General features: G+C 43.7%; 1 protein-coding gene across 2 annotated transcripts in view; it reads left to right on the top strand.

Annotated features, from left to right (window-relative positions):
• The first annotated feature begins 581 nt into the window (after positions 1-581).
• The window catches only part of SH3GL1 (SH3 domain containing GRB2 like 1, endophilin A2), a 247,184-nt gene continuing 233,036 nt past the window's right edge, over positions 582-14,729 (top strand). The window contains exon 1 of one of the 2 annotated variants that reach the window (XM_069962566.1): positions 582-766. In XM_069962566.1, the coding sequence (XP_069818667.1) occupies positions 722-766 (45 nt within the window). In that variant the 5' untranslated portion in view covers positions 582-721. Of the gene's footprint in view, positions 767-3,585; positions 3,675-14,729 lie in introns of those variants that run through there. The other variant, XM_069962567.1, reaches the window with a different exon arrangement.

The raw sequence follows: 14,729 nt of genomic DNA on the forward strand, positions 1-14,729 counted from the left end.
GGTCCCCGCTGCCCGGCCGCTTCCTGGTGTCTGACGTGGGCACGAGACGTGATGTTTCAAGTCCGCTCAGCCTGTCAGTAACAGAGGAGGGATCCCACCTCAGTCACTGACTGGCTGAGCGGACTTAAACGTCATGTCTCAAGCCCGTGTCTGACACTAGGAAGCGGCCAGGCAGCTGGAACCAGGGAGGTGAGTGGACGTTGTTGCCCTCAGCCACCTCCTCCCCGGCCATATAAAAAAAAGCCCTCAGGCCGGAGTAGCCCTTTAAGAAAAAAGTCTGGTCAGGGTCAAGCCAGAAATCTAGGGCTGGGGCTCTAGGGAACTGCACATGCGGTTACACAAAACCTAAGTCAATGGGGTAGCGTTGTGACCCTGATCTACTACTTCTTCTGACTGTCGTGCCGCTCGCTACATGAACCAAAGTTGCCATACTGCCTTGGGACACTTGGCCGTCATATGCTTCAGTGAAGTCGCTGGTCGCCACAGGGCACATAAGCCTGGGCACAGGGACAGCAGGTGACAGCCGCCCGGGTGACTCCCTCTCAAAACAGAGATAACTCCGAGATTGTTTCCCCCTCCCTGTTTCCTCCCTCATACCGGAAGTGAGCGCTTACCATGTAATTTCCTGAGCCGGGAACCCGAAATGCTCTAAGTTTGTTTGTTTTGTTTTTTTTGTTCCTCGACTTTCGGAATCTACGCTCGAGTTCCCAGGACCGGAGCCATGTCTGTAGCTGGGCTCAAGAAGCAGTTCTACAAGGCGAGCCAGGTCAGCTGAGCGGGATCCGGGGGCTAGCTCCGTCGGCGCCTTGTTTTACTGGAGAGCTAAGAGATGTGGGGAGTTAGCTATCGTCTACACGTCTGCAGCCACTTGTGCGGGGTTGTAGTGGAGCCTACGGGATTACTTAGGACCTGTGTACTTGTGGCGCTCCACTGTTGTCCTGCACGGCTGCTGTTCGTTCGGGGACGGGTCTAGATTCACAATTATGAGCACCATTATGTGGGTAAAAGTATGTACACAGTGGGAAACTTTTCAGCAGTTGTAACTTGTGGTGGTGGAGTATTATCTTAAAGGGAAACTGTTAGCAGGTTAGACAATCTAACCCTTTAAAGAGGACCTGTCACCCCCCCCCCTCCCCCCCCGTGCCGGGACGTAGATAGGTCACATTTTTAGGATTTCCTTAGAATTTCACAGATATAGTTATACTCCGTACATCAGATATTATTATATATGCCCTGAGGACTAGAATGGAGAAGCACCGCTGAGAGGTATACACGGTAGCATTTTAAGTATTGAAATGTCTAGAATGTATCCACTCCACTGAGTATACAGTCAAGCATGTTTCGTTTTAAAGGGAACCAATATGCTGATTGGGCTCGCAGAATGGCTGCAGGCGAGGCAGTGAGAGAGCCGTGAACTTGTCATCTGGGTTGTATACAGGGGGAGTGGACTTGTGTGTGTGTGTGTGTGTGTGTGTGTGGGGTCTGTACACAGGGACAGGACTGGTGTGTGTGGGTCTGTATACAAGGGAGAGAACTGGTGGGGAAGCTAGGCCATGCCAGTTTTTAGGACAATAACTGCATCAGCTAAAAGGAACCCCAGGACAGATCTTGGATTAAAAGCAGCAATCCGAAGGTACAAGCGGAAGGTACAAACTACTGCATCAAGGCTTCACTTCCTGGATAAAATGGTGATATCACGACCCGACTCCCAGAGCTGTGCGGGCTGTGGCTGCTGGAGAGGATGATGACAGAGAGATGCTCAGTGACCCTCCAGTGCCCTGTGTCCCTCAGTGTCCCTCTGCCATCATCCTCTCCAGCAGCCACAGCCCGCACAGCTCTGGGAGTCGTGACATCACCATTTTATCCAGGAAGTGAAGCTTTGATGCAGTAATAAGTGCAGGGAAAAAAGCACTTTATGTGCATTTCCCGTAATAAGTGTATATTGGTGATTTCTATAACTTTTGGGGGGCAATACAATACTTTAATAAAAATGTTTGCCGGACTTCGCCTTTAAGGACCAGGCCAATTGTCACTTTTGCGTATACGTTTTTTCCTCCTCACCTTCTAAGACCCATAACACTTTTATTTTTTCACCTACAGGGCCATGTGAGGGCTTGTTTTTTTTCTTTATTCTATGGGTCAGTCTGAACACAGCGATATGCGCGTTTACTAGGTTTTTGAACCTATTTGCAAATTGGTATATTTAAAATGGCCCTATTGTAACTCAGTCCGCCTGTGGCAGACTGAATCAGAAGATGGAAGACCTGACTGCACAGAAGGTAAGGGACCACCGGCAGTCAGGAAATGCTATCAGGACCCCCACAGACATGCTGCGGGGGTCCCGATAGCTAAGTGACCCGAGATGCCCCGGTCACTTATACTTAAACAGCGTTTAAGGGGATAATGGTTGGTGGCTGCACTATCGCGGCGGCCCACCATTGAGGGTGAGGGCCTGCCTGCAGATAGCAGTTGGTCTTTACCGGCTATGGAGCGAGCTCAGCTCATGAGCCCTCTTGCGTTAAGGCACAGGCAGTGGGGGGTAAATGTACGCCCATGGTCTTTAGGGGGTTAGAGTGTAGTTGTCATTGAAAAGATTTTTGCAGAAATCTTAGTACAAGTGATTTTAAGAAAATGTCTGATAGGTTTTTGAGTACAGAAAGAGGCTTTTTTGCCTAATAAAACCTATTTTGCAGCCTGCCTCCCCCCCCCCCCCCTCCTTACTTATCTGTTCATTATCAGTTAATTATCAGGTAAAGTGTTGTCTTCATTAAGCCCATATTACACGGGGTGACGGAGACGAGCAATGTCAGTGTTCGCTTGCTCCCCATTCCCTGCTCGTTGCTGCAGCTATTACACGTGTCGGCAGTGAGCTGGTGAGAACAGGGGGGCCTATACACGTTATACATACAAATGATGATGGACTGATAGGGCGATACGAAAAACAAACCCCACAAGGAGGAGGAAATATCTGTACAATGAATAAATATGTGCAAATGAAGCTACATATCAGATTATAAACAATGGCACTGGACACAACTGTATAAGGACGCGAAACATGCGTTGAGGAAGATCAAGGAGCAGGTAGTAGGTATTTCACCTTTATAGGCCGGGCTCTTCATACTGTGACTTGGAGTGTAGTTTTACAGCTTGGGTTATATTTTTACTTAATTCTTTATACACATGCTGTAGTCCCTGTGCTGTATTGTCCTTATACATGTGTGCCAAGTACCATTGTTTATAACCTGATCTGTAGCTTTATTTGCACATATACATTTGTTGTACAGATATTTCCTCTTCCTTGTGGGTTTTGTTTCGTGTATACCCCTATCAATCATTCGTCATTTGTATGTATTTTTATGTGATTTTACAATAAAATGTATATTATTTCATACATTGTATGTACATGTCCAACATTTTTCTCTTTTTTTTGTTTTAGTTATATATGTTGATGCGTAGGGGCCAGATATTGTGACACATTGTATTTGTTTAATTACATTACAGAGGAGCAAAGTAAAGACTGGTTTGCTGTGTCCATTATAACCTTTGGAATGGGGCTGGACCCGAGGGGAATGAGTGAGCAGAAACAGCAGACAAACAGCCCTGCAATTTGGAGACTGGGCACTGTATAAGCTCGATTTACAGGTCAGGCTACTCAGTGCTTGTCTGGGAATTTGGTGAGTTGAGATTGCAGGATGTTGTGCTGTGCTAGGTCCTATACACAGGCTGTTTCTCTCCTCTCACTGCTCACTCACCCCCTCGCCCCTCCATATAACATTATGTACACAGAAAACCTGCTTCTTCTGAAGTCAGGGGTGAGGCTGCAAAACAGCTTTTTGAGTATAGAAGGAAACTCTTTTGCTTAAAGGGGTATTCCCCTCAAAATTATTTTTGCCTTAATACGTTGCCCACCCCTAGCTTTCCATTATCAATGTATTATGGATTCTGTACAGTTTTGCTGTTATCTAGTAACATTTACCTCACCAAACACAAAATCATCAAATCCCAGTCCAACCCGTCACCACTCCTTGCTCCTGGCCCTCACTCTCCGAGACGGCATCACATGTCCTCCTCCTTAATGGGCCGGGTTAGGCTTTTTAACCCAGCTAAACTGAAGTGAAGGAGGACACTAACAGCAGCCACTGCCGTCAGAGAGGGAGACAGTTATCAGTGGAGCTGTCACTGTCTCTCTTTGTAACAACAGCCACCCCAGTCATCCATACCGTGTGCCCCAGCTCCAGAGCTCACCCCCTGACTGTGCCCCCTCTGTCGCGGCACTCTCGTCACCCGCGGCTCACTCGCGCCACTCACTCGTGGCTCACTGTCACTCGCGGCTCACTGTCCCCTGCTGCTCACTGTCACCCACGGCGGCAAACCGCCCCCATCACCGGCGGCACGCTTAATCGCGGCACCCCACCCCCACCCGTGCCGCTTACCGGCAGCTCACTGTCATCCGCGGCGGTGCCCCCCCCCCTCATCACCAGCGGCCTACCAGCGGCTCACTCGCGCCTCTCGCCCACGACACACCCGTGGTGATTACCGGCGGCTCAATGTCACCTGCGGCTCCATCACTCCATAACAGCGGCAGTCACCCCCCCATCATCTGCGCCACCCCCCCTCACCGCTTTCAACCAGCAGCTGGAGGCTGAGGGGAGGGGGTGTGGCAAGAATCCTATTCTCCTGCATATTAGCAGAACTGCTAAACAAAATCGTGTCAGTAATATACCGATCTGTTCAGCATTTCTGTCACTAGTTTATGCTGCCCTCATTTAAAGGGGAACTCCACGTAGAGGTTAAAAAAATGAAACTTCTGCAGAAGCATAAAACATTACTTACCTATCTATTCCAGTTTTAAAACTACCAAAAATCCATTTGTTTTGGGGGGTTTTGTTTCTGTACTTCCTGGTTGAGCAGTTCTCAGAATGCAGTACTGGTTCCAGAATGCAATGCTTTCCCTCAACTGTTCATCACAGTTCTCCACCCTGCCCATTCCCCACCCAAATCTGTTGCAGAACATCTAAGCTGTGTTCACACATTGCACTATAATTGTGTTACTGAATTATTTGCAGTACTTTTTCATTTCATTGTGGTGCCACCCACACAGCACACAGTTACTACCTGTAACACCACACAGCACACTGTATTCTCTACCTGTAACGCTGATATTGTAATAAAGTAAAAAAACTTTTTTTTTCTTTTTTTTTTTCTTTTCTTTTCATTTCCATGCCCATATTATGATCAAGCATCTTTTATCTCTGAAGTTGAGCCCCACAATAAGGAGTTTATCTAATACTATCTTACATGGCATATACTGTTTCTTGTTTTTTGTCTAGGTGGGATTGGCAGTGCCGTCTCTGATCCTCTCTGCCGATTAGCATCATTTACTTGTGTTACTGCATCATTTTTGTGAATACGCTGCAGTACTGCAATGAAACTTCAGCATGTGTGAACACAGCCCTAATTTCACTGCACACTAATCGCTAATTTCTGCACAATCTGCGAAATCAGTGCATCGCCTGCTTCTGGACGGTCAGAGATGGTGAATCATTCGGGATTGGGGGATTCAGACAAACCTCCTGTGACATCACACCCTGCCCCCTGTCTGCATCATCAGCCTGCACTCTGCAAACACACATAATGTGAGTCAGAGGCATGGAATATTTGTCTCCTAGCAGGAGACAAAAGTGCATTGGCACAGAGGCCATTTTTTTTTCCTTCCTGGATTTCTGTCAGCTACCAGTGTGGCAGAAACGAACAGATATGGTAATACATTATATAGACACATCTATATAACTTTAATTAGAATTTTTTTTTTCTTATGTGGAGTTCCCCTTTAAGGCAGGATAAACCTAGTGACAGATTCTCTTTAACCCCTTCCCCCAATATGACGTCCAGGGACGTCATGAAAAGCAGTGCCAGAACGCATCATGACATCCCTGGACGTCCTGCTTTCCCTGCCTCCCCCCGCTGTCCCTATCTGAGATCGGGCAGCAGGAGGAGGCTGTGTCACACAGCCTCCTCCTGCTGCCACTGCCCGGAGGGGAGCCGTGCTCCCCCCGGGCAGTTAACCCCATAGGTGCTGCGGTCACAACGACTATGGGGATTTGGCGGCGGGAGGAGGCTGCAGCACATTGCCTCCCCCCCCCCCCCCCACTGCCGTCATCCTCCCCCAGACCCCCCTTCTGTCTTCTCCCCCGGCCCGGCCCGGATCCAGCTCCCTCTCCATGCTGACGCCCACCTCCGTGATTCGGCTTCCCCTGCCAGAGCCGGCTCTCACTCTGGCTCTCTCCCCGTGTCTGCTTCCCCCCCGCATCCTGCTCTGGCTCCCTCCCTGTGCGCCGCCCGTGTCCTGCTCCCTCGACCTCCTCTTGAACTCCAAACACCCAACCCCCCCCCCCACACACACACACACACACACACACGTGCTCAACGATCACGTCCATGCTCTGATGCAGGGACCTGATCGTTGGAATGAATGAGCTGTCAGTGTGTAACATTGACAGCTCATTCATTCACTATATAATGCATTTCAGCACACAGCTGTAATGCATTATTTATATATATATATATATATATATATATATATATATATATATATATATATATTATATATATTAGTAGAAGCAAGTAGAGGACAGCATCTTCTTCCAATTAAAAAGACTTTTGCTTGAGAAAGACTCGGGTTCACGAGCTGAAACGTTGCATTGCTATGTAGACTGGCACAATAAAGTCTTTTTAATTGGAAAAAGATGCTGTCCTCTACTTGCTTCTACTATTGATATTGGGGAGACGAGTCGAGCCCCCTGGGGACTGTGCATCGAGCTAGTGTTTCCGCGGATCCTACTTTGGTTTTTTTGATATATATATATATATATATATATCTGCAAAAGTAAAAAAAAACACACACACAAATACATAAATAAATTAAAACAAATAAATTAAATAAATAAATATACACATTCCCCATCCCTCCTTTATAAATGATCCCCTATAAATAAGATACATATATTTGGTATCACCGCGTCCTTAATGACCCCGTCTACTAACTCGTTACATTAATTATCCCACCCGATTAACCCCTTAACGACAAAGGGCGTATAGGTACGCCCTATTGCCGGTAAGGGCGTTCAGAGCGGGGCTGCACGGCGACCCCGCTTTGAACCGCGGCGGTCCCGGGTGCCGCTTGTAGCCCGGAACCGTAGGTATTAGCGGGCACGGTCCGATCGCCGTGCCCGCTAATACAGTAATCAGATGCAGCTGTCAAACATGACAGCTGCATCCGATTACCGGATCCAGCGTCTCCCTGGTGTCTAGTGGCGGAGATCGCTCCTCCGGGATGTTATCCCGGAGGAGCGATCTCCGTTTCTGAAGCCGGCCGGGGACCGCTCCAAGATGGCGCCGTCCCCGGCTCGGCACTCGTTTACTTCCGGCTGCAGCAGCCGGAAGTAAACGAGTGCCTATTTCATGGATCTCTGCAGCATATCTATGCTGCAGAGATCTCAATGAGAGATCAAAGTGTATATACTAGAAGTCCCCTAGGGGGGCTTCTAGTATAAGTGTAAAAAAATTTTTTTTAGTGTTGTTGTCAATAAAAAGCCCCCTCCCCTAATAAAAGTCTGAATCACCCCCCTTTTCCCAGGTTATAAATAAAAGTAAACAAATAAATAAATAAACAAACATGTTTGCTATCGCCGCGTGCGTAATCGCCCGAACTATTAATTAATCACATTCCTGATCTCGTACGGTAAACCGTGTAAGCGCAAAAAAATCCCAAAGTGCAAAATTGCGCATTTTTGGTTGCATCAAATCCAGAAAAATTGTTATAAAAAGCGATCAAAAAGTCGTATATGCGCAATCAAGGTACCAATAGAAAGAACACATCTTGGCGCAAAAAATGAGACCTGACACAGCCCCATAGACCAAAGGATAAAAGCGCTATAAGCATGGGAATGGAGCGGTCTTAAGTGACATATATTTGTTGACAATAGTTTGAATTTTTTACAGGCCATCCGATACAATATAAGTTATACATGTTATATATCGTTTTAATCGTAACGACTTGAGGAACGTGCATAACAAGTCAATTTTACCCCAGGGCGTATGGCGTAAAAACACATTTTCCCCAAATAAACAAAATGTGTTTTTTTTTTTCAATTTCACCACACTTTGAATTTTTTTCTGGTTTCGCAGTGTACTTTATGCAAAAATTCAGCCTGTCATTGCAAAGTACAATTAGTGACGCAAAAAATAAGGGCTCATGTGGGTTTCTAGGTGGAAAAATGCAAGTGCTATGGCCTTTGATGCACAAGGAGGAAAAAACGAAACCGCAAAAATCGAAATTGGCTCTGTCCTTAAGGGGTTAACGCCATAAAAAAATAAACAAAAAACTAACCAAAATGAGTGTTTCGTTAATCCCGACATCTAAAAAATATAGAAAAAAGCTATGAAACCGACATATGTACCCAAAAGGTGTACCACTAAATGTCAGCTTATGCTGCAAAAAAAAAATCCCTCATATAACTCCATTTGCGGAAAAATAAAAAATATTACTGCTCTTACAATATGCAATTTACAGTGTTTATAGTATAAATGCCATAAACTATAACAAAAGCTATATAAAATGGATATCACTGTAATAGTAACGACCTGACGAATAAAGATAACATGTCATATGTAACGTATAGTAAACGGCGTACAAAAAAAATTATGAAAAACAGCTGCTAAATTGTGTTTTTTATTCGTACCACCTTATAAAAAATTTAATAAATATTGATCAGGGTGTCACATGTCCCCCAGAATGGTACAGATGGAAACATCAAGTTGTTTTGCTAACATATTTTGGCACAGCAAGGCCTCTGTGACATGGTATAATAGATATATAAAACCTGAAATGAAAAAAGACCCCAAAATTCCACAGGTCTCTGTCATGTCTGCGGCCTGTGGTTGAGTCAGGTGACGCACTGCGGCTGCTTATGGGGGATTTCTAGAAACATTGGAATAAGTGGAATAAATAGTGAGTTCCTTTTCTCAGTTTTTGCAGTGTTAGAGGGAAAAATGGATTCAAATGGAATATCTGCCAAAAAAAAGAAGAAAATTTTAAATTTCCCCTCCAACTTGCTTAAATTTCTGCGAAACACCTAAAGGGTTAATACACTTATGAAATGCTACATTGAATACTTTGAGGGGTGCAGTTTTTTACAGTGGAGGGATTTATGGCGGTAACTAACATACAGGCCCCACAAATCCACTTCAGAACTGAACTGGTCCCTAATAAAATCAGAATTTGACATTTTCCTGAAAATTTGTAAAATCGCTGCAAAATTTCAAAGTCCTCTAACATCCTAACAAGTAAAAGGACATTCACCAAATGACGTCACCATAAAGTAGACATGTCGTAGATGTTGCAGTAATAATTAGTTCATGTGGCATGACTATCTTTCTTAGGAAGAGAGAATTTTAAATGTAAAGGATAATAAACTTTTCTAATTTTTGCGCAAATGTTGTGTTTCTTACAAAAAGCTGAGTTTATCAACCAAATTATACCACAAACATAAAGAGGAATATGTCTCGAAAAAACAGTCTCAGAATAGCCATGATAGTTAAAAGCATTAAGAGTTTTCACTACATAAAGAGAGACAGGTCAGATTTGAAAAATAGGCCCTGGGCATTAAGGCCAAAACAGGCTGCGGAGGCAAGGGGTTAAGAAATGTTGCATTGCCATTTTTGTTGGGGGAGCCGAGCTTCATCTGAACATGCATGTACTCATCTGGTGCTTATTTAGGCACGTCCATTACTCTTTTGGCATGTGTGATCCATGGTATTTTGCAAAGTATTTGTGTAAGTTAATTTTTTTCCAACTTTTAGCTCCCGGCTGTTGAAAAACTACAGCTACCACCATACTGTTAGTTGCACTCTTGCAAAAGCTGGGAAGATCACAAATGGAAGAGATCAATTACTTGCTTAAAGGAGAAGTTCGGCCTAAAGCATTTTTTAAAATGTTACTAGTTATTGAAAGTTAGACAAATTCATAATGTACATTAGTACTGCATACTGCTATTTCCCTTAATTTAGTAGATCAGAGACTTCAAATTCTCAGAAATACCATGATGTCACGGACCAGGGTGTAATTCCAATGGAGTGTCCAGCAGGGGGGCGCACTATATATAGAATTCAAGTACCATTAACTTCTATATATAGTGCGCCCCTGATGGACACTCCATTGGAATCAATTGCTGTCTATGGAACAGGTCAGTCTGCACATATATACACTGTACTACTCCCCCATCATCTGCTCATAGTATCCTAACCACATTTTTTCATTCCTTTATATCTCCTAGCGTATGTAACCTACCTTTCACTAATTTATCTTGTAGGTTTTTGGTGCAATGGGACGATATTGCGTTAGATCTTTAAAAGCTGCATCACCTGCTAGCATATGCCAATATTTAAAAATCACGGACTTGATCATATCATTCATAGGGCTGTGGTGGGCAAATTTGAACACGAACCTATTAGTTTTGTGCGTTTGTCTCTTCTTACCGATTAACACCTTACGATCCAACTTGCATGCCTTATCAAGGGCTTGGTTAATCAATATCTGTGGATACCCTCGTTTATGCAAGCGGCCACTCAGCTCCAGCACCTGTGTCTCAAAATGGTCATTGTTGCTATTGATACGCCTAAGATGTACAAATTGACCGTAAGGGACTGCGCTCTTCACGTGGGCTGGGTGATCACTTGCATAACTAAGGAGCATATTGGTGGATGTAGGCTTATGGTGCGTTTACACAGACAGATTTATCTGACAGATCTTTGAAGCCAAAACCAGGAACAGACCATAACAGGGATCAGGTCATGAAGGAAAAACTGGGATCTATGCCCTTTTCAAATCCATTCTTGGCTTTGGCTTCCAAAATCTGTCGGATAAATTCTTCTGTGTAAACGCACCCTTACGAAAGCCACTCATCTCCAACTGACCTGATACAATTTCTAAGTGGACATCTAGAAAATCCAATTTTTTCCCCACTGAACAGGGAAGTGAACCGCATACCGTACTCATTATTGTTCATGTACTGAACGAACTGCTCAAACTCTGATTGGTCACCTGAACACACTATAAGAATATCATCGATATAGCTTAGAAAAAATTTGATTTTTGAAATGAAATCATTCCGCACGGTAAAGATGATAAAGATCATCTTCCAACTCAGCCAAAAATAAATTGGTGAAAGTTGGAGCTACTCGCAAACATAATCCACAAAATCGGAATCTCCTGTTCCCATTTTTAGCAATTGACGTCTAATGGCCTGTACACCCCCATCCTGTGGAATGCAGGTGTACAGGCTCTCAACGTTGATTCTAGTAAGTGACCACCCCTCCTCCCAATGGAAACCATCTAGGGTGTGCAATAACTCTTTTGTGTATCATAGGAATGAGGGTACCTGTTGGAGAAGGGGGGCGTAATACCCAATCAAGGTATTTGGACAATGGCTCTGTAGCTGATCCCCTTCCTGCCACTATGGGGCAGCCAGGAGGGCGATCCATGTCCTTGTGCAGCTTCGATATCCAATACCAATAAGGCTTTGTTGGATTTTCCACTAATAACTTTTCTGCAAATCTCCTAGTAAAAAAACCTTTCTCTTTAATTTCTCGGGTGACACATTGTTCAAAAGTGTCTAACAGTGAGCCAGCGGACAAGGGGGGGATTAAAAGAGGATGAAATTCCTCCTGTAAACACCTAAGGGTGGTCTGGTTTGGGGGGTGGTTCGTATCCCTGCAAATCCATAAGGGACATTAATATATCACGATCAGTGGAATAAAAGTTAGGATTCATACTAAAACCCAAAGGGCTTACTGTACATGTTTTTTCTCCCACTAAAGTATCACGGCTAATATCACTCCCATGATTCAGAAAGAATTTCTTCAAATTAAATTTTCTAATGCCCTTATGTAAATCAACAGTACATTTTACAGGATCAAAGTTAGCAGTCATACAAAAATTAAGACCCTTAGACAGTAATTGCAGACAGTCCTGAGAAATAGGTAAATCCGTTAAATTCACCATGGTAAGTGAAGCCACACTAGGTGTCTCACTATTACCTCGTGAAGAGTCCATTTTATTCATTGCCGCCACGACACATGTTTTCGCTTGCCTCTTCTTACGCTTTTGCTCCTCCTTGTACATCTCCCAAAGGGGCCGCATCACCTGCAGTGGTAGAGGTGGTAGGAGTAGAATCTTTGTGTGGATTGTCCACACTGGAATCGGAACCAGAGTCCGTTGTCCAGTACTCGGAATGTTTTTGTGGTCTCCGATATCTCCTATGTCGTCTATTAGGATTAAAGTTCCAGGTGAAAACTTTGTTGCCATCATAGTCCTGTTTAGTGCGTAGAAATGTATTTCTTTTATGTTCCTTCAATCCACTTTGCACAGGAACAACATGTTTTTCAAGGCATTTTAAAAAATTTGCATATTGTACCTCAGGCGACTACTCAGTTCTATTTTTGCCTTTTTTAATTTATCTGTCACCATCATGTATTCCTTTTCAGTGCGCTCAAGGACCAATTTGGTAAGGTTCAGAGCATGATTCCTATGTGAGTCCCATTTAGTTTTAAAATCATCATTATTCTGGAACTGTGATATTTCTGTAAATACTTTTAACCCCCACGGGGCACGCTCACTTTTAATATACAATTGGAGAGAGTTCATGGTCCAAAAAATTTTAACCTCTTTTTCAGCAAAAGAAATCGTGCGGTACTCTAAAGATTTGGTGCCAAGCAGTTGGAGTTCATCTTTAACATTACATTGTGTAAAGAAATTATCCACATCTATATGTCCTGTGGCTAAACACGGATCATCAGAAGGTAGCATACCTGGCGTGGTAGCATGATTATGAGTGTCCATCTCAGTCTCCGTGCTTTCCATTCGTGTGCTCCGGGTAAACAGATACTTCAAAAATGAGTGGGCAAAGAGAAAAGCCCCTCGCACCACCGGATCACTAAGACCTTGTATATGGATTCACCACGCTAGATCCTCGCTGACAGAGGGTGCTCTTGGTGTATAATGTAGATAGAAATCTTTACAAGGTACAAATCCAAGAGAAATGGAATACCGCAGCATACCTCATTCTTCAGCAATCTCAGTGTTTATTTCAGCAAGCCATCAGGAACATAACACATGGATACTGAATAGGCTACAGCTGTTTCTCACATCACAGCGTGCTTTGTCACAGCCTCTACATCAGTGCATATCCCACCCACTTATATACAAAACACATTCACATACATAATTAAAACCAGTAACTACCATAATAGTACATTTTTCTTATTGGTATAGTATATACAAAGAATGCACAATGTAAGAATGTCATAATATAAAAATTTACCAGCAGGTGCCATGAATTGAAGAACGGTCATTTAAGCCCAGCAGACCCAAAGCGTCCATTCTGGGTATCAAATCAGTTTCCTTACATAACAATTGCATCTTTCTATCCCCACCTGCCGGTGAAAGGCTTAAGCGCACCAAACCTAAGAAACGCATATTGTGAACCATGAACATGTGTTCAATTAGTTTCGGGCAACCTTTTCCCGTACGAATTGAACGTACATGTTCAGAGAAAGAGGGTATGCACAGACATTGATTAACCAAGCCCTTGATAAGGCACGCAAGTTTGATAGTAACTTGTTAAACCGCAAGAAGTGACATATGCACAAAACTAATAAGTTCGTGTTCACATTCGCCCACAGCCCTATGAATGATATGATCAAGTCCAAGATTTCTAAATATTGGCATAGGCTAGCAGTTGATGCGGCTTTTAAGGATCTAACGCAATATCGTCCCATTGTCGCACGAAAAACCTATGAGATGAATTAGTAAAGGGTAGGTTACATACGCCAGGACATATAAGGAATGAAAAAATGTGGTTAGGATGTGATAAGCAATGGAGAGGTAATTTCAAATGCGGCAATTGTAACTATTGTTCTCAACTTTATGATACCAAGGAAGTTCAGTTAGGTGGTACAAGATGGAAAATTAATGAGTTTGTTACTTGTAGAACACCTTATGTAGTCTATTGAATCATTTGTAACTGCGGCATGTATTACATTGGGAAGACTAGCCGTCCCATGTATGTACGGTTCTCTGAACATGTACGTTCAATTCGTATGGGAAAAGGTTGCCCGAAACTAATTGAACACATGCACACGGTTCACAATAGTAATCCTTTAGAGATGCGTTTCTTAGGTTTGGTGCGCTTAAGCCTTTTACAGGCAGGTGGGGATAGAAAGGTGCAATTGTTATGTAAGGAAACTGATTTGATACTCAGAATGGACGCTTTGGGTCCGCAGGGCTTAAATGACCGTTCTTCAATTCATGGCACCTGCTGGTAAATTTTTATATTATGACATACTTACATTGTGTATAAGATTGTGCATTCTTTGTATATACTCTACCAATTAGAAAAATGTACTATTATGGAAGTTACTGGTTTTAATTATGTATGTAAATGTGTTTTGTATATAAGGGGGTGGGATATGCACTGATGTAGAGGCTGTGACATGAGAAACAGCTGTAGCCTATTCAGTATCCATGTGTTATGTTCTTGATTGCTTGCTGAAATAAACACTGAGATTGCTGAAGAACAAGGTGTGCTGTGGTATTCCATTTCTCTTGGGTTCCTACTTCCCCCGTGAGAGCTCAATTACAGCAGGGGACCCGCCCGGCACACTGGAGCTGC

Source organism: Dendropsophus ebraccatus, chromosome 3, assembly GCF_027789765.1.
Source record: "Dendropsophus ebraccatus isolate aDenEbr1 chromosome 3, aDenEbr1.pat, whole genome shotgun sequence".
Lineage (NCBI taxonomy): Eukaryota > Metazoa > Chordata > Amphibia > Anura > Hylidae > Dendropsophus > Dendropsophus ebraccatus.